The 24691-nt window shown below is 49.0% G+C and overlaps 1 protein-coding gene and 1 non-coding gene across 2 annotated transcripts in view; one reads left to right on the top strand and one right to left on the bottom strand.

Moving 5' to 3' along the window:
• Nucleotides 1-24691, bottom strand: part of LOC144162129 (lysosomal alpha-glucosidase-like) — a 43409-nt gene that overhangs the window by 895 nt on the left and 17823 nt on the right. Inside the window, exons 7-15 of the mRNA XM_077692620.1 lie at nt 24174-24208; nt 23942-24058; nt 22013-22161; nt 16300-16384; nt 12676-12729; nt 11458-11597; nt 10407-10495; nt 7743-7792; nt 3935-4087 (exon numbers count right to left, since the gene is read on the bottom strand). Coding sequence (XP_077548746.1) covers nt 3935-4087; nt 7743-7792; nt 10407-10495; nt 11458-11597; nt 12676-12729; nt 16300-16384; nt 22013-22161; nt 23942-24058; nt 24174-24208 — 872 coding nt within the window. The remainder of the gene's footprint in view (nt 1-3934; nt 4088-7742; nt 7793-10406; nt 10496-11457; nt 11598-12675; nt 12730-16299; nt 16385-22012; nt 22162-23941; nt 24059-24173; nt 24209-24691) is intronic.
• Nucleotides 12535-12607, top strand: Trnat-ggu (transfer RNA threonine (anticodon GGU)). The gene has a single exon. It is a non-coding gene; the product is annotated as a tRNA-Thr (tRNA).

Genomic DNA, 24691 nt, shown 5'->3' with positions numbered 1-24691 from the left:
GCTCTTCTTTCTCACCGGCGGAGAGGGCATTTAAAATTGCGTGTTTGTCTTGAAAAGGCAAATCTTATTCAGGCATCAGAAATCATCCACGAATACATACCACAGATATAGGGGACACACGCAACTACACCCCGGCAGGCACGCCTATACGACTCGAGCGCGGCCTGTAGGGGCGCCACTGAAATCCCCCTAGCGGCCCGTTTCGAAAGCAGGCGCGGGAGTCCCAGGCCCGCTCCCCCCTGTCGCCGTTGCTTTTGGGGCTCGTTCAAGACAGCGATTTACCGTTTGTCCGCGTTCGAAATACCGAATAACGTGGAGCAGGCACTCTGTTTGCAAGCGTAGTGTGTTCACGAGAGTATAAACGTTTATGACGCGATATTAGTGAGATATATATGAGCGCCGGGCGTGTGTCACAGGCCGGCGTCCCGAAGCCAGCATTTGCTTGCAGCTGATTGCAATTCCGCTGCTCTGAAATTTAGTGGCAGTGTCTCCGTAAGCAGTGTTTCCTCCGATGGTCATGTTGCGGCCATACACACTATGATGTAAATCGACTCTGTGCACTTACAAAATCCAGCGGAGCACTCATACCTGACAGCACGCAATTGTTACGCCTGCCAATATCACATACCAGATATTGATCAGTACCATGAACAAGCCAATGCGGCATAAATTTCACAAACATTGTACCAAAGAAGTACGATGGGTAATGCAAAATTACACTCCGGAGTCAGCACACGACGACAAATTTAACGTGTCATCTTGTCCCGAGGTGAGCGCTCGCAAAGATTCATCGGTTACATTCATCCTCCACGAGAAGCGCGAAGATGGGCTTATAGAGTAATCCGCGTCCGTGACCAAACTCTTCTTCGAAAAATCGTCATATGACACAGGGAGACTGCAGAATCTATCATAAACCGAAATCAGAGACTCTTATCAGATACGACACTCTTCCAACGAGCCCGTGTGTACGTAATTTCTGCGCACGTTAAGGATCTCCAGGTGGTCAAAATTAATCCGGAGCCCTCCACTACGGCGTGCTTCATCGTCTCCGTTGCGTCGGCGCGTTAAACCCTGCAATCAATCAATCAACTCTTCCAACGTATTGCTCGTGAACTGCCTACCCTGTATTCTGCAAAAAATGCGTCTGCCGAGTGATCAGCCGTTCGTTGAAGGCGAAAAACAAACGAAAAGTGAACACGCAGCTTGTGTGTGTGATTACTAGAACGTTCATTCGTTGATTTCGCTCCGGATTTGTAAACAACGATAGTTGAGCGTCCTCCTCCTCAACCCCCCCCCCCCCATGTCTAGCGAAATAGTGCATTTCCCATCTAGTTGGTCTGCATGGTGAATACTACCTTGCTCAACCAAACGTCTTTAGCATTTCAGAGGCTGCACTCGGTTTTTTTTAATTCCTGTACGACTATTCCATTCATTCCTGACTTGCAGATCATTCATTTTCCGGTGGTTTCGTTAACATATACCTTGGTTCTTACTATAAGGCATGAGTGGGCACATATCTGACAATGTACAGCCTTTGAGTGTACTTATCATTTTCGCGTGGCTTATATTCCCATAAAAGGCACAAGTTTTTGTCAGATATTGGGTTATCACATCCCCGAAACATATTTTTTTATATACGACGTACATATTCGAAGCAAAGCCGCATTTGTTGTCTGCGCTGCAAAACGAACCAACCTCTTACAGTGCCAATATCAGGTCTAAACGAGGCGACAATAAATAGAATTCACTTGTGCTGACGTGTTCGAAGGTGACAGCGGTGATATGCTGCTGCCGTCGCCGACGCCCGCAACAGCGGCCACGAAGCGCGCAGAACCGCCTCCCCGGGTAGCTCTACTTGGCGTTAGAGCGCTCTACCAAGACGCAGCTTTTTTTTTTTTAAGTGCCCTAAACGTGCAGTTAGCTTACAGACGTCACCATAACAAGTTGCTTAGTGCGCGGAAAGTCAAATAGAAGCGAAAGAGAACCAAAACACTGCATGACCACCTATCAGCCACGCAGCGCTAATCCCGCAAACGCCGCGGAGAAGTGGCGGCAGGCGGCGCAGCGATCGCGAATCTCGAGGCGTATAGCCGACACCGCACTCACACGTGGAAACGCAGGAGAGACTGCGGCGCGGACGAAATTCGCTAAATTAGTGCATTTCGCCAGGCGATGTTTCAGGAAAAAGGCAAGAAGCCTTGACTCATCAGCGTAGCGAATTCGTTACATTAAGGTTAACCGTCGCAACTCCTTCGTTGCATAGAGGTCGAAAACACGTGGGCTTCTATGGTGGTTGCAATGGGGAATTGAAAAACTTCGTTAAATCCAGGAATTCGTTACATATAGCATCGTTACATCCAGGTTTAACTGTACATCTAATTCGCCTCATCGTCTTCTCCCACTGCGCCCTTCACTGTAAGGAAAACTTTTCCCTTGGGGCGTGTGAGGTATGTAAGAGGAGGTAAAGGAGAGCAGAAGATGAGTACTGGGCTTTCAGATTATGTCAGCCTTAAAACATAGCTTTGAAAGTGTTTGTCCCCCCCCCCCCCCTTTTTTTTTCCGCTTTTCGTTTCTCGAGCGTCTGCCCCTCTCCATCGGGCTCCGACGTTCTAAACGTTGCCAGTAATTTATATTCCACGTTAAGAAATATAATACCCGTGCTACACGAGTGTTTCGAAGGCATTTGAGTCGAATGTCATTTGACTCAAATGACACCTTTGAGCTGCTAAACGACGTCTTTCAAGGGCCTTTGGTTGAAATGCCATTCGATTTAAAGGAGCACCACCAACGACCTTCGAGGTTCTCAAAGGCCTTTGAAAAGCAAACGGTCGTACTCTCGAGTGCAGTTTCTGCATGCCGTAATTACAAAACAGTTATTTGCAAGTAAGACTTCGTGTTTAAAGTGCGTGATCTTCATATAATTTTTCACTTGTTTTTGTTTTCTATCACTCGCTGTACGATTACAAGTAACTTGGTACTCCCAACACCGGCGGTGCGAAAAAAAAAAGGAACTAGCTGTTAGTGCATCTTTTGTGCGCGCTTGTAGATTGTTATCAAGTTGATCACTAATAATTGTTCTTTTGCCACTTTTAACTCTAAAATTAAATTTTGGTCAAAAACGAAACAGGGCAGCAGTAGCGACACCAAAATACGGCGGGCGCATGCGGAAACGTTCAACTGCCTTTGAGAATTGTCGTGTAGATCGAGGAAACTCCTTCCAGTTCGAATGACATTTGAAATTTCAAAGGCCATTCGACTCAAATGTCCTTTCAAATGCTCGTGTAGCACAGGTATAAAACAAAAACGGCCGAAAAAGATTAATTGTTACAGCTTAAAGGGGGACTCACCTGACCGCATTCCTATAAGGCTTACTAATGAAGACCCACGTGTTTAAAAAGCAATGGTGTATCAATACGAAAAGGCTTACAAATCAATGTAAATGTTCCTAATAGCCTAGCTTGCTGTCTTTAGGAATATATCAATTCTTTTATATAGCGAGCGAGTGTTTTATCTCTCTATTTTAGTACAGAAGGGACGTATTTCTAAAATAAGCAAACTATAGACCGTTAAGAACATCTCTATGTATTTGTAAAACTTCTTGTGTTGGTGCCCGATAGTTCTTAAGCCGGTGGATCATGAAGCGGTAAGTACCATAGGAATGTCAACACGTGAGGCCTCCTTAAATAGTCACATTCTGCCATCATGCACCTCGAGCGCCGGAGAGAAATGGCGGGAAACACTGATTGGTCAATTTGTGTGCCGTAACAAAACGTAATTATGACGTCACATTTTTTTTCGGCGTCAAATTTGTTTGTTTAGTTGTTTCTCCCCAGAAATTTTTACGTAGTCTATGCTAAAGGGGCTAGAGTTCCCTAGTCACCGCGCAACAAGGATCCAATCCCTTCCGGAATAACCCACGTGCCGCACGGCGTACCTTATCGGCCATCTGGCTAATGGCGTTGGACTTCTTCCTTCCGTCCACGTACATGCGCAGTGGAGGCTTCTTCTGTCCGACCAGCACCACGCTTTGGATGACGAACGGGACGGGTCTGGTGCTCTTGTGCAGCCGCCATAGGGTTAGGTGACACTGCAGGCACAAGGATGAAAAAAATCACGCCATATCCACGGAATGAATGATGATAAGTGGGGCGAAGCTCGAGAGGGGGAGATCATCGGTAACCGTAACTCTCCCGTGAAAGTTCGCCCATTACATCATTAAGAAAGACGTAAGACTGTGTGCGTACATTGTACAAATCAACTTTTATTTTCGGAGTCAATGCTCCCAGGCCCAGACGTGGTGAAAGACCCCGCGCCATCGAGGACTACCCCGCACCTCCACCACAATTTGTCACATAGGATGGGACACAACGGTAAAGAAAGAACTTTTATTTAGGGCGAACTTGTGCCCGAACAAGACGAGAGGAAACGAGCAAAGGTCCTTGCGTCTCGTTCGATCTCCGAGAACGACTGCCTGCGTTCGTGGCGTGATCTCTTGCGTGATCTCCACCTCGCAGTGCACGTGCGCTCGCGCTTCCGTTGGCGAACACAGACAAGCTCGTGCTCCCGGTGCCGAGTTTGCGCTGCCGGTTACAGCCGGTTCTTGCGCGTGCAACGCGGCCCACTTTACGACATCTCCGAAAGCATGCGGCGGTCACGTACCACGAGACACAAGGGATGTACAGACCCATGGCTTTAGGAGCTTCGCCCCTAAAAGGACGCGAAGAAGGCTGCTTGCAATCCGCTGTGTTAGGGTGGCAAACAGCCTTGCCGTTCCCATCGACAAGCCGTTTCTCTTTCCACGTGCTCCTTCCTTAGTCGTAACCACGCACAGTGCAACCTGGGCTGACGTATCAAATCATTGCGCGCCGCTATATTTTATTGATCCAAACTGCAAATTCAAAATGCCACGTGTGGCCCAATTATCTCCAAAACGAGAGGCCGTCGTGAAACGACGCGGTAGCGCTATGCAAATGCGTGTGTTCTCGGGTTGGGGCGCCGCTTTAAGGGACGGAGGAAGAGCAAAAATGGTTGCGGCTTAGCTCCGCTAACCTTGGATATGCAAAGCAAAAGCTTGGCTTAGTCTGGTTGAGTCTTGGTTTCGCTTGGTAAACCTTTGATTTAGCTGTATTGCCGTCCACGTCTCAAAGCCGTCCAGTTCCGTGCAACGCTCATAGAAGGAGGCCGGGCGAACGCTGCGTTCCTCTTCGCCGGGCGCGAGACGAGTCACGTTGCTCGAAACAACCCAGCGCTGCACGCATGGGAGGCTGCAGGGGTGGTTGGCTGCCTGGGCCGCGGCGGCGGTGGCGACCGCTCTCGGCGCCCGCAGGCGCCAACAGGGGGCCCGGCGAATCACGCGGTGCGCTTCGAGGGGTGTGTCGCCGGGGGTGTGTCTCCGGTCAAAAGGTCATTTGCGCATCCTCCACGAAATCGCTGGACGGAAGTAGTAAAGCTTTGCTTTAAAAACCTCTCAAGGGAGCGCTGTAACAAGGGCGCAAACCGACGCGCAGCACTGTAAAAGCGACAAGCAGTGTTGCGTGTCCCTTTGCGCCATTGCCACAGTGCTCCCCTCTAAGCTTTTGCTCTGCATACCTCCGGCCCTCAAAGCGGCGCCCCAACCAGAGAACACACGCATTTGCATAGCGCTACCGCATCGTTCCAAAACGAGGGCCTCTCGTTTTAGAGAGAGTTGGGCCACTGGACTCTGCAAGCGGGAAGAAGCAATTCTACGTCGCACGTGGTTGGATGTCGCATGCACGCAACTTCCTCTTTTTAAGATGAAACGGACTTCGTCGCCCCTCTGCGCACAGTGCGATGTGCAGAAAACCTGCAGCACCTTCTCTGTGAATGTGCTCGGTTTAGTGCCCGAAAAGTGTCCCTCGCTGCCTCTTTCCACGAACACTCAACTGAAGGGCTGTCTTAGGTGCACGTTCCAAACGGGCTACAAAAGCTCTGATCGCGTACCTGCAACACAGAGGCCTAGACCAATAAATGAACGTCTCTATGCGCATCAACTTCTTCAACATCGTCCCCATCTTTATCGCGTCATGATTTGGCGTAGCAAGTTCGGCATCTCCATCTCTCTCGCTCTCTCTCGTAACCAACCGCACAACCGCCGCGGTGGCTGGCATGGCTGTGCTACTGAGCCCAAGGACACGAATTCGATCCCGTCCGCGGTCGAAGAATTCTTCTTTTAAAGGCAAAAAGCGAAAACGGCTGTGTGTCGAGACTTCGAGGCGCTCGCTAGGGGTCCCGAAGACTAAATAGAATTTACTAAGGTGCAGGCCTGGACGTGTTGTTAGATCATTCTTGGGACGTGTATACGTCTTGTCTTGCCCATTAACGGCGCATTGTCCTGTTTACGCCTTGCCGTCGTCTTTCTTAATTCACGATGCCTCAAGAACAAAACAGAACTGTGGTTCAGCAAGAAAAACTGATGTCCAAGTAGCAATGGCAACAATTTTACTGCCAACTTCCAAAATCTAGTTATCAAGGCAAACATGAAGCAGTGGTGACCCACCGGTTACGCTGTGGCTGTGCCATGTACGCAATGTACGCATGGTTGGCGGCCGCCGGACGAGTACAGCGCTATACCGTACTATCGTATTGTATTGTATTGTATTGTATAGTATCGTATTGTATTGTATTGTATCGTATCGTATCGTACTGTATCGTACTGTATTGTATTGTATTGTATAGTATCGTATTGTATTGTATCGTATCGTATCGTACTGTATTGTATTGCAGCGTATTGTATTGTATCCTATTGTATCGTATCACATTGTAACGTACTGTATTGTATTGTAACGTATTGTAGTATTGTATTGCATCTTATTGTATCGTATTGTACCGTACTGTATTGCATTGTATCCTACTGTATTGTATCATATTGTATCGCACTTTGTTGTATTGAACTGTATTGTATTGTATTGTAACGTATTGTATTTTATTGGAGTGTATTGAATTGTAAGCTATACGGTGCTATTGTAGTCGTTCGTTTAACCGTATCGCTTGATACCTCGAATGCCAATGTGAGTTAACAATATTTTTTTAAGTTTTCCTCTATTGCGTCTCTGCTAACGTCCCGCAGCGACGAGTCGAAAATTTTTCTATTATTCTTGCATTTTTCACTGTTAAAATTGTTTTTCGTGGCCGTCGAAACTGAGTGAGTTATCAAAGGTTAATTTCCCTCAAATTTTACAAGGTTCAGTTTGTCGTTCTGGCCCTTTGAAGATACCCAGATGGTCTACTTTAACCGCATAACCCTCCGCTACGGCGCGCCTCATAGCCCATCTTTGGTGTTCGAACACCCCCACCCAACATGTCGAAATTTCAAATTTCGTAAAAAACCTCGAAGACAGCTGACAGCTCTGAACATCAAACTAGTCCATTTTGTTGACTGCTACTGGCATCGAATGTGTATTATTGTGACTCATTGTGATTCTGCCACGCGGCCTAATTTCCAAAGCAGTGGCATTTCAATTGTGATTACTGCAATAAATCAGCAACCACTGGAGTGAAAAATTCTTTTGTAGCTCCGGGTTCAGTACTTCCATTTGCCATTAGATTCTTACAGAGCTGCAATTCTGAAGGGTTTCTCCTTTCCGATATGTTGTGTGCATTATTTCCCATTTATAGTTCAAAATAATTTGATTACGACTCCCGTTGTAGCTCCAGGCTGTAAGATAGTTGTTAACGCCATTAACTTATTCATTCGCTCGCGGATTAATCCCCATCATACTTACGTCGACGGTCGTGAACCTGAAGTAGTCGTAGGTCTCGTTCGCAATGTTATCTGTAGAAAGGAGGGAGAAGAGTGGCAACCGGTTACGTGGTTACGCGTCTGGCTCATTTACCGACACTTATTACTAGCACTCGTACATCACAGCCGCTACGCGTTTGTTACTTTATGTCGAAATTTAAGAAAAAAGTGAACTCGCTAATAGTGAGCCACGAGAGACAAAAATGCAGGGACACTTAAGAAATTGTGGAGTTACAATGCGAAGGCTTAATGCTTAGTTGAACGCCGCTGAGCTTCTGCTGCTGAGTCCAAGGACGCGGGCCGATTCCTGGCCGCCGTGACCGCGTTTCTGATGGAGGTGAAAAGCGAAAACGCCCGTGTGTACGAGATTTCGGCGCACGTTAAAGATCTCCAGGTGGTCAGCATTACTACGGAGCTGTCCAGTACGGTGCACCTCGTCGCCCAGGTGCAGCTGGGGTGCGTTAAACCTCAGGGTCACGCCCGCCGCGCCCTAACCCCTTACATGAATAAAAGTTATTTTTTTCTCTCTCTCTATTTTTCTTATAATCAATTAATCAATGAACGCTGTTGAGTCCTGCTTCAAGTTTTGCTCTGCGAGTAATGTTTTCTAGTTTTACGATTTCGTTTTTACAGCTTCTACGTTAGCATGTTAGCTGTTGGAATAATTTGGACAACAATGCCTCGTTGAGAATTCACCTTCCGCGCATAGCGGCCTGGCCCGCTGGTGCCTGCCAGGCAGGTGCGCGTGCTTGATGCCCTCATCGCTCACGACGAGGCTCTGCGCATTCCCAGGCGTTGCCTAACAGTGCGCTCTTTTTGTTTGTGTTTTAGCAATGCGAGGCGCACGGTAAGGAACGTTTCGCAGTCGCGTGGGTTTAGGAGCCAGCTACAGACACTCGATGGGCTATTTAATGCATTCGCATTAAAGGACTCTGCAACACTTCTTAAAAACGCTTTCCCTCTTTCCTTCGCGTTTGGAAGCACTGCGAGAGCTATAGTTATCGCCAGCAGGGAACGGCACTGATTGATTTGCTCGCCACAGCAGATCCGCGATCCGTTTCTGCTTTGCTTTTGCGGCTTTCTTTTTGAAGCGGCTATCGAATGCGTTCGTTGCTGCTACTGAACGAAAGCCGGCCAACAGCCGCTACATGGCCTTAGTGACGTAATTCGAGTCGTTTAAGAACGCCATGACTAGGCAAAGAGAGAAAAACCTCTTGAGCAAGTTTCTAAGTTATCTGATTGGCATAGAGCAGTTATTTTTGGCTGGGGTACTCGCGACCCTACAATTTAAGTACTGGATGTGTTGGTTGACTACGTTCTGCAATCATTTAGGATTTAGAAAAAGAAAAGATGAAAAAAGTGTTGCAGGGTTTCTTTAAAAGGAGAAGACGAAGATGAGGAGCGGGTTCGCGCTCCTCGCCCTTCTGTTCTCTAATGCGAGCAGCAACGTAAGAAGTAGTGTGACCGAGGTGATCGCCAGAAGAAAAGTCATTGGCATTACAATTATCACTCCGTTTCTCCCTGACGTCGAAAACGGAGTGGTTACCACTGAAATACCAACGAATTTTCTCATGAGCGATCACCTACGTAACGCTACGATAGTGAGGGGGCGAGTCAATATGATGATGATGATGATGGGCACGTGCGCATGTGCGAACGGACGGCGCCAAGCACGCAGCATTTGGAATGAAAAAAAAAAAAAAGCATCCGCTTCATTAAGGGAAGGGGCAATTCGACCTTGAAGTTAAGGAGGGCGGGAGAGGAGGGGTTGCGGGAGGTGATGCGGAGAGAGGGGGAGGGAGAGAGGCTGGAAGAGCACTTCGGCAATACAAATCCGTCACTAAATCATCAGAAAAAGGTTAATGCATCACATGTACAGTCACCGGAGACGGCTGCGGCGTGACTTTTTTTTTTTGGCAAGTTTCGAGCGACGATGTCCTAATTCATTTCCTCCGCTTAGAAACCCTTGGTGTTCTATAGTTGCCGCCAAGGCGTGCTTTGCCAAGCACTGGACAAACAGAACAATGGCAGCATCTCCACTCCGTGGATGATGGCGAGGGTGCGGAGTACGGGGACTCGAAATGACATCCAAGTTGCGCCCCGAGTGACATCCGATTTGCGCCCCGAGTGACATTCGATTTGAGCCGCGAGTTCCACCTTGATTATTCCCTAAATGAAACTGCAACTCACGGCTCAAATCGAATTTCGCATGATTTTCGCTTGATAGTGGTGTGCGCACGGATGAACGCGGACAGACATTGGGAGGTCCTAAGGTACTCCGCACCGTTACAGGCGAGGGAGTAAGCCGTTTGACTCTCGGGTACTAACTCACGGTCGTAGCCGAGTGGGTAAGACGACTGACACTAACTCTGTCTGATCTACCAAACACAGGCTCGAATCCTGCCGGTGCCTGTGTGACTTTTTGCGATTGTAAATGCTATGCGCACGGACGCGGACGGACATTGTGCGGTCCTAAGGTACTCCGCACCTAAAAATAATAGACGTAGGTGAGACGCAGTGCAAGTTAAGCAAAGCTCGGCAGTTGGCATTCCACGGTGCAGTTAGTGACCGTAGTTGTTCGTAAATTCCACCACCAACTATACACCATTCAATACACCAGCTAGCCACAATCCAAGTTTGTGCTCACGTTTTCCGACTCCGTCGTCCCAAAAGAGTGTGCCGACCGAATTCCCAGCGTTGTCCGCGTAGACCACGAGGCTTAGGGGCTGGCACATCCTGCGGGCAAAAGTAAACTAGTGACTGCAGCCTCCTAAGGATAGTTTCCACACAGCTGTACGCGGACGTTGGAACCGTTGTTGCACTGCCGCGTATGTTAGCGTCGTGGCTCATGCTAAGGTGAAATTCGGGTGTGACTTCGTTTGAGAAATTAAAAGGTTTATTGACTGGGAAACATTGGACTGCAGTGGTTACATAGTTTCAGGACAGAAGAGAGAGCACTGGGAAAAACGCTCCGTCGCGGTGCGAGGGTGGGGTGGGGGGGGCGGGGGGCGAGTCTTGGGGCAAGAAGTCCACGCACCACGCGAGGGAATGGGAAATTTGAAACACGTACACTGGTACGTACCGCATTTATTCGATTATAACGTGGTCACGATGATAAGGTGAGGGTGCAGTTTGGAGAGTCATAAAAATCGCCATTTACATATACTGAGCTTCGGATATAGGGCGTGGTATGACCTTGAGACTACGGATTCAGAAAAAAAAAAAAAAAACCTCGCCTTATATTCGAATAAATACGGTATAAGAATCCGGAAGGTCTGGGACCTCTAACGCCTCGGGAGCCTCGGCATGACAGCTGGCGGTTATTTACGGGCACACGATAGTTTTTTACGCTCGCTTCAGGCGCAGTTATTTATTTATTTATTTATTCGTAGGTACTGCGATCTTGATGCAAGATCTTAGCAGGGTGGGTACATTTTTGTGACTAGTACATGAAATGACACGCAATAATACATCAATAATGATGAACGATCATAATTAATTGCTTAATTTATAATTAACATAAATGAATAACGATAACACTAGTTGAACTGGTGTCATGTGCTTCCGGGTCATCTTCTCCGCAGGCTACCGGTGTATGCATTTCGTTTTCGTTCCTTGGCGCGAATGAAGTCTACGAAGGCTTTTGAGCGGCTGACCCGCACATGCAGGCGAACGCGGGGGCCACGCTGTACTCTCACCTGTCTTCCGGCTTCATGCTGTGGTTGTAATATCTCTGCGTGGGGAGAATAGAGCCGGCCTTGACGTACAGCGGCGTCGACGTTTGCAGCGTGAGCCAGTTGTGGACCATGTATTCACCGGAACTCAGGAACGGCGTGTTCTGTCATGGGAGAGGGGTGGGGCGGGAAACAGATAGTGAGAGAGAGATAGAGGGAGAAAGAGAGGCACATATATATATATATATAGATGTGTGTGCGTGTGTGTGTGTGTGTGTGTGTGTGTGCGTGCGTGCGTGCGTGCGTGCGTGCGTGCGTGCGTGTGCGTGCGTGTGTGTGTGTGTGTGTGTGTGTGTGTGTGTGTGTGTGTGTGTGTGTGTGTGTGTGTGCGTGCGTGCGTGCGTGCGTGCGTGCGTGCGTGCGTGTGTGTGTGTGTGTGTGTGTGTGTGTGTGTGTGTGCGTGCGTGCGTGCGTGCGTGCGTGCGTGCGTGTGCGTGCGTGTGTGTGTGTGTGTGTGTGTGTGTGTGTGTGTGTGTGTGTGCGTGTGTGTGTGTGTGTGTGTGTGTGCGTGCGTGCGTGCGTGCGTGCGTGCGTGTGCGTGCGTGTGTGTGTGTGTGTGTGTGTGTGTGTGTGTGTGTGTGTGTGTGTGTGTGTGTGTGTGTGTGTGTGTGTGTGTGTGTGTGTGTGTGTGCGTGCGTGCGTGCGTGCGCGTGAGGGGGGGGGCGGCGGGCATTTTTCACCACTTTCTTTCTGACTCAAAAAATTCTTCATCTGTTTCTTCATCTGCTTTCCGAGGTTTTCTTGACTGCCAACCCTTATTCTGTCTTAATTCACCGAGCCCCTCATTTCCCATTTCTGATTCGCTACATGCATAGCGAGGGCCTCTGTTCTGGCAGTCTTGGTGCCAAAGGTAGTTTAAGGGGGTTCAACGCTGGTCGACCACTCTTGACATGTCGTAGACACTCGAGTCACGGCCCGGGGGTTAAAAAGAAGGTCCCCTTAACCCCGAGTAGTCCGAATGGCGCTGGCTACCACCCCCAAGTGCAGGAAACAAAAAAATCCTTTAACATAAATACCGGAGAAAGTGGTGAGGAAACAGCCCCGCCGGTAGCGTAGTGGTCATCGCACCAGACCGGTATTCTGGAGGTCGTGGGTTAGAATCCCACCCGGCGGGAATTTTTCACGAGTGCTGTTACGAATCAGCAACATTAATAATTATAACTTATAATATACTCAACTCACCTGATAGTAATTGTACCACAGCCCTGCCGGAATGTAGAAGGACATGTAAGTGCGCTGCCAAACAGAGAGAAGGAAAAAATTAACAGCCACATTTATTGCCCTCACCATCCTGAAGTGATATTGCAACGCTATACATAATGTTACCGTGTGAGCCAATAGCTAATAAAAAGACAAAACCTGATGAAACTACCCCAACATCTTATTGATATTTCGTTGCCCTATCTTAGCACTTTATGCGCCAAATAATTTTGAGATGGAGAAAGAAAGTTCCTCATTGTGAAGCACGTATCAGCTACAGAAAACATTAGCTCACTTGTTTATACAGTAAAAGCTCATTAATTGGAACTGGACGGGGACCATAAAATTGTTCGTATTAGGCAGAGTTCGAATTAGCGGGCAGGCGCTAGAATGAATGGAAATCGCGCCACACCGCGCGGGCAGAACACAAAGGAGACACCTGTGCACTCGTCATCACGAATTAAGCGCTACTGCACGTTTGTGGCAGGCGATTTTGTGAATAATGTTTCGTAAATAATAATGGCAAGCACCGGAGCACTGGCGCCGGTGGTGTGGCGCCCTCTGTAGACGCGAAATAAGCTGTTGCAGGAGCGTAGAGCGCGCGCCACGCTGTTGTTTTTCGGTTTCGTTGTTTTCCATCTCTAGAAAATTTGGTTTGGTTTGGATCTGCAACACATTGTAATCACTCTGGGCCGACTTCTTCCGCAAGGAGCGATGGAAATCAGGGATCATAGTTCGAGTTAACCGTTCTGGATACCGACGCGTTCGAATTATCCGGAGCTTTCCCCTTTGAAATATACAGGGCGGTGCCGGTACTAGGGCGTGAGTTCGAATTAACCGCAAATTCGAATTAACCGAGTTCGAATTAAATACCTTTCACTGTACCACACAAAAAAAAATACCTCTCAGCCCCGGCGAGCTGCCGACAGGGCGCGAACTTCAACGCCTATCTGTCGCGGTGGATCAGGGGCTGAGACATCGGGCCGTCGAGCACGAGTGCGCATATTTCATTCCTGCCACGATGGCTGTTTTTTTTAAAATGCGAATGCATTTCTTAGTCGGGGGTTGTCGTGCTCCGTCGGCGTGCGCCTGCATTCCTCCAGCGCGAGCGCACGTGAGCGCGCGCCTCGTAGTTCTGCCTTCGTCGTCGTCGTCGTCGTCTCGGCGCGGCGGACTCGTGCTCCGTCGGCGTGCGCCCGCAGGTGTTATCTCTCCGCGCTCCTCCTCGCCCCTAGCAACAGCTGTGGCGCGCCTAGCAACCGGAGCAGGTGGTAGCTCGGGCGGGAGTAGCGGAGGGCAAGGGGAGAGGAGGAGCGCGCTCGGGCGTGTGAGGGCGCTCGCATCGCGGAGCTCGGGCGGAGTAGCGGAGAGTGAGTGGAGAGGAGGAGCGCGCTCGAGCGTGTGAGGGCGCTCGCATCGCGGAGCTCGGCGGGAGAGAGAGCTCGCGCGCGGGGCGGGCGTGTTGCGCGGGTCTCTCTCTCCTCTCCGCGTACCCTCTCTCCGCTCGCTGCGCTCGGAAAATGTATATAAATGCAGTGGAGCGCACGCCTCTCTCCGTTACTGCTTGCCGCAGCGCACTCATCGGTGCACCCAATGCATTCGCATTTCCGCACGATCCCCTTCGGGGAGGTGGGGGGAGTTTTTTTCTAATTGAGGCGAAAAGCTAGAACCCTTCCGTCAAATCCATGGTCTATCCCGACTCCATATACAGTCTCTTATTAGCCATTTCACTTAAAAAAAGGTCCGCCTGTCGTCCGTAAATTGCAATAAATTACCTGTCTAACCACACTTCTTTTGCGTCAAGTACGATGTCTTCTACCCGTGTTTATCACCACCACCACCACCACCACCATCATCATCATAATCACTACAACAATAATAACAATAATAATAATCATAATTACAAATCATCAGAATACTCATTATCGTCAGCATAATAATAATCATCATCAGACTGCCCAAGTCCACTGCAGGACGGAGGCGCCTCCCAGTGACCTCTCACCACTCCTGTCCTGCGCTGCTTTGAGTCCAGTGTTGGTTACCGAATTTCCGTATTTCATCCCTTCAACGTGTTATTGGCCTTCCCCTTCTTCTAAACCCATCTGCTGGTATCCACTCTGTTACCCTAATTGTCCACCTGTTTCCGGTTCGTCTCACTACATGGCCAGTCCAAGTCCGTTTCTTTTTCCTTACTTGAGCTATGGTATCATCTACTCAAATTTATTCCCTGATCCAGGAAGCCTGTTTCCTGTGAATAAGTGTTTTACTCCTATCATTCAGTGGCGGAAAAAAGGCAGAAGTGAATACTTCCTATCTATGTTCTTTACGATTGTGCGGCTCGGAGCACCTTCGTACAATGATTAGACAAATCGGAGCAGGCCCGGTCAAATGACAGCGGCGAGCTCGATGACTGAACCCAATGCGCGCCGCACAAGACACCGCACCACTTCCACTTGTTGGGATCTCCAGAAATTGTTAGCAAGCTATTTAGCCCATTCGGAAGCCTTCAGATTCTTAACAAAATCGCTTGCAAAGTTGCAAGTAACCAGATGAGCAATTATATTCGGTATCACGCTTGTTTATGTTGCAACTTGTTGCGCGATACATCGTGATAATGCAAGTGGGCTGTCGGTGTACGCAGAAACGCCTTGCGGCAAAGCCAACTTTATCTACGTGCTCTTCGAGCGTCACTCTCGCGCGCCGTTCGCAGCTGTCGCGGGCGCGGGTACAAGTGTCGCGGTACATCGCGCCACAATGGGAGCCAATCAGCGTCGTCGCTCGCATTACGCCACATCGCAGTTGCAGTCGCTCGCTCTCGTCGGACAGCTCACCTTCTACGGCGGCATGGGTAGTCCGCGCATGGTGAAGAGCGGGCAAGCCATCGAAGAACGTAAACACCCATGAAAATTGCAGAGGAATGGTCTACAATAACGCATACCAAACATTTGAGTTCGGGTAAAGCTCAATGAAATGAAAGGGTTTTGTTTTTTGTCGATCCATGGTTTTGCGTTTTCCTTTCAGCCATTGCGTTTTGATTTTGGCAGAAGCATTTTCGTTTCCGTTTTGCACCCCTGTTTCCGGGGGGGAGGGGTTCGTTAATTCTTTCAGTGCTCAGTACTTGAGCGGATGGTACTGTGGTTTGACGGCGCCGCTGGCCTCGTAACCGAGCGAACGCAGGCGACACCAAAGCAGAAGGAAAAGGGAGGGTGAAAGTATGGCGAAAGTGTGACGAGGAGGGCAGTATGCCGTGGCCGCGCCACAGAAGCCCAGCAGGCGCTGCGTGGTGCACGTGTACATCGGTCCTTAGGCATCATATACGTCGCATGGCTCACGCGGACCACGGGACATTTGCGCGGGAGGTTCAAACACGATTTCCAACAACATGCTCGGCGGCGGCGGTGCGCTGCGAGATAACGACAGGGTAGCGCGCACCACCGTGCGTTCACTGATAACAGGATCACGTCCTGAGCAGCTATGCGCCATGACCAAGAGGACTGCAGTTCGCACAGCCAAAGTTCACATTAGGGAGTATAGTGTCATTTCGCAAGCAAGTCATGCCACATTGAAGCCGCTTCGCGAGGCGAGGTTCAGCTTGCAGGCACTCACGTTTTTCGTGATGGGCGATATCAGGAGCGAGCTGCCCCACATAAACTGCGTCCTGATGCCGTACGTGTGCGAGTCATGAGGAAATCTGTGTGGAATACATGGGGACACGGGGGGTGGGGGATGAGTCGGTTTACAACGTAGAGGTGCAACATCAAAAACACTACACTTCTTAATATTTTCAACATACGCTACTCTAGAGGTTTGTCTTTCCTGTTCAGTGGCTCAATCTAAAGCGGTTCTGTTTTACGGACGAGAAATAAATGGAGAGGTGCCGTCGGTCGTTAATGTTCACCGGCGCACATGTTTTGCGCGCGAATGAAGGCAGAGGCAGGAGTAACATGAACATACATACATACATACATACATACATACATACATACATACATACATACATACATACATACATACATACATACATACATACATACATACATAAATACATACATACATACATATATGCATACATACATACATACATACATACATACATAGATACATACAGTGAGCAAAAAACTTGGAAGATGGTAGAGAACACAAGAAAACTTCGAACAAGGTAGCGACCACGATTGTTGCCAACGTTTCAGACTTGCCTTCGTCAGGGCGCTGACGAAGGCGTCACATTACGCCTGTAAAACAAATGAGGAATACAATCTAAGCCTAAGCCTTATGTGTTACCAGGACACTGGTGATACCATACTGTACCGTATGCATGCATGCATGCATGCATGCATGTATGTATGTATGTATGTATGTATGTATGTATGTATGTATGTATGTATGTATGTATGTATGTATGTATGTATGTATGTTTTTTGGCGACGGCTTATATATGTCGCGGCCGCTATGACGTCACGAACAAGGTTCTGTGGCGTCATAGAAGAATTGCCGGAAAGTGGCTAGGGCGTCGCCACTGTTGAATATGTTTTCTTTAATATCACGATTATTTGTTTGAAGGTTGCGATAAAACTGCTCTCGTTGTTATCGGGACAAAACAGCCTTTTTAATGAACGCAATTTGCATTTTGTCTTCTCAGTCACTTTAATTGTCTTTTCTTGCACACGCGCACCGAAATTCGTCGTTCCTAGTGTCACTAGATAGGGTTACAGAGTAGCGGCAATTTTTCCTCCTACTGTTCCGTGCCGACGTCGTGATCATTGGTCAGTTCGCATCCCGTGGCATTTGTTCACACTGCGACGATTCACGGGCACCGCCATTTTGTTGTTTATGCGTTTTCTGTCGGTCAACAGTGGTAATCCCAGCTTACCGTCCCTGCTCTACGGCTGCGTGCGACTGGCGTCGTTCCGAACACGAATCAAAGATAACGCGCTTCGGAGCATTTCAGCTGCAGAAGTGTGTCCGAAGATGCCGTGTTGTTGCGTCTTCGGCAGTGTTGTCTACAAAGGACCTCGTCAAAGTTAGCGGTGAGGCCGCAGAAGCGGCAATCTAGCAACACTGATAAGCACCAGAATGGCCGCCGTCGCTCACTTGCGTGCCTAAGTGACGATACTCTGTATCTTATCTAGTTACACTAGTCGTTCCTTTGTAGATATTTTCACTTTTATGTGATGGTAGCAGTTCCTTTATGATTGGACAGTGCTAGTGGCACACTCTACAGTACAACCGAATTGCTCGGAATGCGCAAACGGAAGAGTTATTGCGCAGCAGAGTGCCATGGTGGACACAGCGAAATCTTAGCACTCTAAGAAAAGTCTATTTCACGTGAACTAGCTGCCACCATGCGGCAGGCGGAAATATTATACATGAAACTACAGTTATAACGAAACCCTCGGGACAAGACATCGTTATACGCGATACTCGGTTAAAAGCATGCAGTATTCGTTCTCCCGGCCCTGTAGTTGGGAAGCGGCACAACCCTTCGAATGAAGCGATTTCTTTAGAACGAATCCTTATTGTATGGAAAGCAAACTAGGACAGGGCCCCATCTTATCAAAATGGAAGTGATGAAACAGTCCATATTTTAAAAAAACAATTATAGTCACGAAAAATATTACATGTTTTCACCAATGTTTCACCCTCTATCTAATAAAAGATGCAGTATACAAAGTGCAGCAAGGCGTGGGATGATTTTACGAGACGTGGAGGAGGACGTGAAGAGACGAGGAGCGGAATTTGAACGCGTTCGCCCAGGCGCAAGGTATGAACCCGGCACCGGGGAGTTCGAAGACCGCACCGCAACTATCTCTTTGAGGACGGACGGACGGACGGACGCAAAGACATGGAGGATCGCTCAGTGCTCGATGTGAAAAACAACAGTATTTAAAAAAAAACGCCTCGGATCACTTAAGTATGCTTACGTGCTCTGAAGGCGAAAGCGTGGCGTAATGTTGTGATGGTGACCTTTTATACGCACGACCACCCGTCGACAGGCTATTTTACCGTCCTAATACATCTTACTCTATGCTAAATCATCTTAAGCTACCTTAATCCATCTTAATCCACCTGAATCGCCTTACTTAACACTACCTATAATCACTAATCATAAATCCACCTTTTTCGACCTTACTCCATCTTACTCCATTTTAATTCACCTAAATCTCCTAAAGTAAAGTAATACTTAATAGCCTCGGGAGAGCACAGCGGTTTTAGATAGGTGCTGAGGCAGTGGATGCGGTAAGCGAATATATCTGCTTAGGCCGAGTAGTGACCCCGGATCCCAACCATGAGGCAGAGATAATTAGAAGGATAAGAATGGGGTGGAGTGCATTCGGCAGGCATTCTCAGATAATGAATGGCAGCCCAATATTGTCCCTGAAGAAGAAAGTGTATGACAGCTGCATCTTACCGGTACTCACCTACGGGGCAGAAACTTGGAGGCTCACTAAGAGGGTTCAACTTACACTGAGGACGACTCAGCGAGCAATGAAACGGATGATGATAGGTGTAACATTAATTGAAAAGAAGAGAGCCGAGTGGGTAAGGGAACACACGTGGGTTAAGGACTTATTAGTAGAAATTAAGAAGAAGAAATGGACGTGGGCAGGGCATGTAATGCGAAGGCAAGATAACCGTTGGTGATTAAGGGTAACAGAGTGGATGCCTAGAGAAGGCAAGCGGGGTAGGGTGCGGCAGAAAGTTAGATGGACAGATGAGATCAAGAAGTTTGCGGGTGTAAATTGGTCGCAGTTATCACCGGACCTGGAGAATTGGAGATTAATGGGAGACGCCTTTGCCCTGCACTGCGCGTAGGTAGGCTGGTGATGCTGATGAATCCATCTTACCCCATGCTTAATGATCTTAAAGGAGCCATGAAGAGAAAATGCAAGTTGGTTTTATTCGAAAGATTTCGTGTTTTATAGTGCCCCCAGCGCTTGTCCGGATACAAACGGTGCTTTATTCACTGAGAAATTAAACAATTTAGGTTAAAATTTTGATTTTCCCGCTCAATCGTGCGTTTTCGTGGTCCCAAGTGACATCACGGGAACCGACCGCTCTGCAGCCTAGAGTACCTTCATTCACGCATCCGCCGTACAGGGTAGAGACACGTAACGCTGGCGCCGCCATGTTCGGTTGCTCGCTCGCCGCCGAAGCAAGTCATTGTGTCAAAACCGCGCTAAAATGATCGCCGCAACGCGGTTTACTGAAGAAGTTTGAATCATATTGTCTGTTTCGCGTTGCTAGGTCTCGTGGGAAACGAAAAGAATAACGCGTTGAGCCCGTTGGCCCAATTGCGGCGGCACGGGACCGTTCAAAGGTTGTCTCCACCCTGTACAGCGGTGTTGGTTTGTTCCCGCGTTTCTTTACGTTCCGTAACCTAGATGGCGCCACCATACCGTGGCAAGCGTTTGGTTTGTTTTTGCCCGCATTTAAACCTGGCTTGTTTTTGTTCTGGGAGAAAATATTCGTTCCCTGAAACAGTGCTCGCTCGACAAATGGGGTCACGTAAGACACCGTTGCTTGCGTCAATCGGCCAGTGTCGTCTGAGACAACCCCAAGCTCCGTAGTGCTGTGCAGCTAAACCAAAGCATGCTGTGCGCAGTACGAACAGCAGAACGCATCAGTACTTCTATGTTTACATGTGCTTTCGTAACTTCCACTGTTTGTCCCATCATTCTTATTGCTTTGTAAAGAATGTGCCCTAAATTTAAGCGCAAATCGCTCGTTCGTCTAGTTTGTAAGCTCTACCTAATTTGCGTCTGCTTCTGCCAGCCTCCGCCAATCGCAGAGCTTAGCCCATGTGACATCACAGGTTCTGTTGCGGGAAATGAGCTGGTGGGTCGCATGACCATTCCCGTTTTTCCTAATTATGTAGCTTATTTGAGCGAAGTTTACGTTAAAAGTGGTGTCAGTATGATTCTAACGAGACAATCTTTTGAATGAACCAAACTTGTGTTTTCTCTTCATGGCTCCTTTAAGCTACCTTAATCCATCTTAATTCACCTGAATCGCCTCACTTAATACTAACTGTAATCACTAATCATACATCCACCCTTTTCGGCCTTAGTCCATCTTAATCCATTTTATTCCTAAATCGCTCTTGATGTGTTCGCAATCCACTTAATCTCACCTTAATAATCTTTTATATTGACCTCTAATCAATCATAATTAATCATCTTTATGCACGGCTGGAATGCTTTGGTTAGTTACTGGCCTTCCCAGCTTTTTGTACCGTTCAAGCGCGACGCCGTAGTCATTCAAGGTCACCTTCCAATGAGACATTCTCCTAAGAAAGATTGATTGATTAATTGTAGGGTTTAACGCGCCGACGCAACGCAGGCGATGAGGCGCGCCGTAGTGGAGGGCTCCGGATTAATTTTGACCACCTGGGGATCTTTATCGTGCGCCGAAATTTCGTACACACAGGCGTTTTTGCTTTTCGCCTCCATCAGAAAAGCGGCCGCCGCGGCCGGGAATCGAACCCGCGACCTCGTGCTCAGCAGCGCAACGCCTTAGCCACTGAGCCACCGCGGCGGGTCTCCCCTAAGAAAGCCGACACGATCATTGGCGGACCCAGACGGGTGGGGGGTGGGGGGTGGGGGGGTGGTCCGGATGTCCTGATTCCCCCATTAATTTTTGAATTTATACTCCCAAGAAGATGCCTAGAAAACATTTAGTTGATGTTTTTTTCGATTTTTTATGTTTTGGCTTTACAAAATTTCGGTGAATAGAAAAAACTTGGGAGAGGAAAGCCAAATTTCATATTTGCGGCGCTTTCGAGGCGCTTTTTCAAAGAAAGTGCTACGAGTTGTGCCGCGCCTCCGCCAGATGGCGCCACGGGTCCTGCGACCGAGAGAAGACGCAGTGAAACATCCCCCTCGCGAGGGATCAAATGCAGAGCATTTCCGGGGGCGCACGACGTTAAGTAGTTTGCGTTACTTTAATGTTGTTGCACTTGTGGCAACTGCTGACGAGAGAGCGCTCGTCAGCAGTAATTTGAATGAGTCAACGATACAAGGCGCGTTCGTAGCGTCCCATTCTGTGTCGGCTTTGTGGCGCAGTGGGTAGAGCACCATATACATTGCGTTCCGCCCGCAGGGTCGAGGGATCGAAACCGGGCGCCGGATAGTATTTTTTTATATAGTAGGGAGGTGTGCGGTGCGGACTACGGACGTCAACGCGGGTGACATCGTGAGTTACTGAAATGCTCTGCATTTAAAAGGTCATTATCCTCGTCCTCCTTATCATTATTATCACTGATAGGTGCTGATCTCCTCCTCAGAAAAAGCTCGTATCCGCCCCTGGACATGATGCGTACTCGAAGAAGAGCGGCCTGACGACGGGCGTGCCATTGATGTGCGCATTGAAGAAAAGGGTGTAGAGGAAAGGCAGCAGCGTGTAGCGAGTATGAAGAGCCTTGCGCATCACGGCTTGGGCCTCCTGGCTGAACACGGCCGGGTCCTGGGCCTGCGCAAAAGTGGCGGGGAATGCGCGCTACGGGTCAATCGAGCGGGGCTCAGGTTGGGGCCATTCGGTGTGAGTAGCCTGCTTATTTCGATACGGAACAGCCCCGAATATTCGGTCAACCTACAAAGTCACGAGAGACGCGAGGGCGAAACCCACGTTATGTCGAAGCTTTGGGTACAGAAAACTGGCTTAGTTATAAGCGATACTTCGTTTAAAGCGGGGATTTGTCGCTCTGTGTGCGCTGCACGAGGGACCGTTAAAAACTTCATGTAAAGCGATATTTCCAATAAAGTGTTTTTGTCACAACCAGGATTCATTTAAATTTGAATATATATAAGCCAACCGACGCGATAGACGATTTGTCTTGGTAATTATGGCATAGCGAAGTGGCGATAATTACGCATAGCATTATCAACAGCTTATCCGTATACTTATACGCATGCAGTTTCAGTGAGGGGATGTTGAAAAAAAAAATGGCGCAGCTTGCACCGGAGGTGCACGGCTGGAGAAACAGCAGAGCTGGCGGCCCCTCTCCCTTCGTCAGATACACGGCTGTTGCGCCTCACATCTATTTCCGAACTTTGCGCCGAAAATTCTCCATGACTGGCAGGTTCGGATCGCTTCGTCCGCACGCTTTCACATCTCTCCTAAAGCGGACCGCTTTAGCACGCGCTAGAACGTGCGGCCAGAGACAACCATTGTCCAAAGTCAACACCCGCACTACGAACCAATAGGAAAATTTGTGCACCCGGAATGCGATGATAGCTCAATAGGATCGACGCCGGTTTCTTAACGCGATGGACCCAGGTTGGATTGCGACCACGGGAAGCGTTTTTGGTGCGGAGTACCTTAGGACCACACAATGTCCGTCCGCGTCCGTGCGCATAGAATTTTACAATCGCAAAAAATCACACAGGCACCGGTAGGATTGGAGCCTGTGTCTGGCAGACCATACAGAGTTACCTTGGTATTCTGAGTCCTTTCTCCACTCGAGCATCCGGTGGAGGGGAGCCTTGAAATTGATTTCCCCATGCATAAGCATTCACGGAATCCTCTCCTCAGCTGAGTGGAGGGAGAAAATGGAGTGGAGGAGAGACTCAGAATACGGCCCTTACTGTCAGTCGTCTTACCCACTGGGCTGCGACCGTGAGTTAGTACCCGAGAGTCAAACGGCTTACTCCCTCGCCTGTAACGGTGCGGAGTACCTTATAGGACCTCCCAATGTCCGTCCGCGTCCATCCGTGCGCACACCACCATCACGCGAAAATCAACCGCAGTTCGATTTGAGCCGTGAGTTGCAGTTTCATTTGGGGAATAATCAAGGGGCAACTCACGGCTCAAATTGAATGACGGTCGGGGCGCAACTTGGATGTCATTTCGAGCCCCCGTACTCCGCAACCTCGTCATCATCCACGGAGTGGAGATACTGCCATTTTTTCCTTCCAATTGGGTGCACGTGTTGTTCCTCGCCGCTGCTAACCCGTACCCTTCGGGACTTTGGGGTGGCCCAGTGGTTAGGGAGCCGGTCTCACAACGTAAAGGTATCGGGTTCGATTCCCAGGACCTCACTAACCACACTCTTTATTGAGGCTTCGAGGTTTTTTGGTGCGACGGATGGACAAAGGTCGGCCTAAACAGCCCCGATGGGAGAAATTTAGTTATGATTGGTCATATTAGAGCTTCTGACGGGCCCTCAGCAGTGTCACAATTAGTAGGCGGACCCTGAGGTAGAACAACGTGAGTTTTAATGAACGAGAAGGCAGGGCAAGGAGGAACTTACCATGGCCGACATGTCGTTGTGTGACCTGCAGAAGGGATAGAAGGCACCCAGCTGCATCCACCGAACGCACAGGTCCTCCGTGGTGTCACCAAAGAAGCCGCAGATGTCCGCGCCCACCTGAAACAATCGCTGGACTCTGCGCTTCCGGCGCCCTTTGCCCTCCCTTTCGCGACTTTTTTGTGCTCTCCGCAACCGTGGCGGTTGGATGCGTGAAAGTAAGCCTTCTACTTACGTACGGAATGCCAAACATGTTGAACTCGAGCATTCCTGCATAGATAAAACAAACATTGCTGCTCTGACTGTGCTTGGTCAGGCCGCTGTCGGAGTAAACTTTGCCTGTCGTAGAAAGCACCAGGAACACATAGGTCGCAGCCGCCGACTGAGATGATGCGGAAATTTGCATTGGAACGCGCATAAATTTGATGGACACGACGGCGAGCGTTAAGCCGTCCATCTACATAACGAGCGCACGTCGCTAGTGACGTTGCGTAGCAAACGAGCACACGACGAGACCACTAAACACTCCCCCCCCCCCCCCCCCCCCGCACCCCCCCTTCCCCGCGCGCCAAATGCGTGCGCACGTGCGTAAGTGTAGGTTTGAATCTTGTGCCGAATGGGGTGCTAAGCAGTGCCTGGCTACGCTTGCCATCGCGTTTAGGCTTTGATGTCCGAAAATGAGCTAAGATATAATACTCCGCTCACGATAAATTCGCATGCGTCTTGTCATATCTACTGTAAACGAGAAGACCA

This window comes from Haemaphysalis longicornis, unplaced genomic scaffold (genome assembly GCF_048455015.1).
Source record: "Haemaphysalis longicornis isolate Haplotype H1 unplaced genomic scaffold, Haemaphysalis longicornis Haplotype H1 scaffold_12, whole genome shotgun sequence".
In the NCBI taxonomy this organism is placed as follows: Eukaryota; Metazoa; Arthropoda; class Arachnida; order Ixodida; family Ixodidae; genus Haemaphysalis; species Haemaphysalis longicornis.
This window is presented reverse-complemented; position numbering and strand designations above follow the sequence as displayed.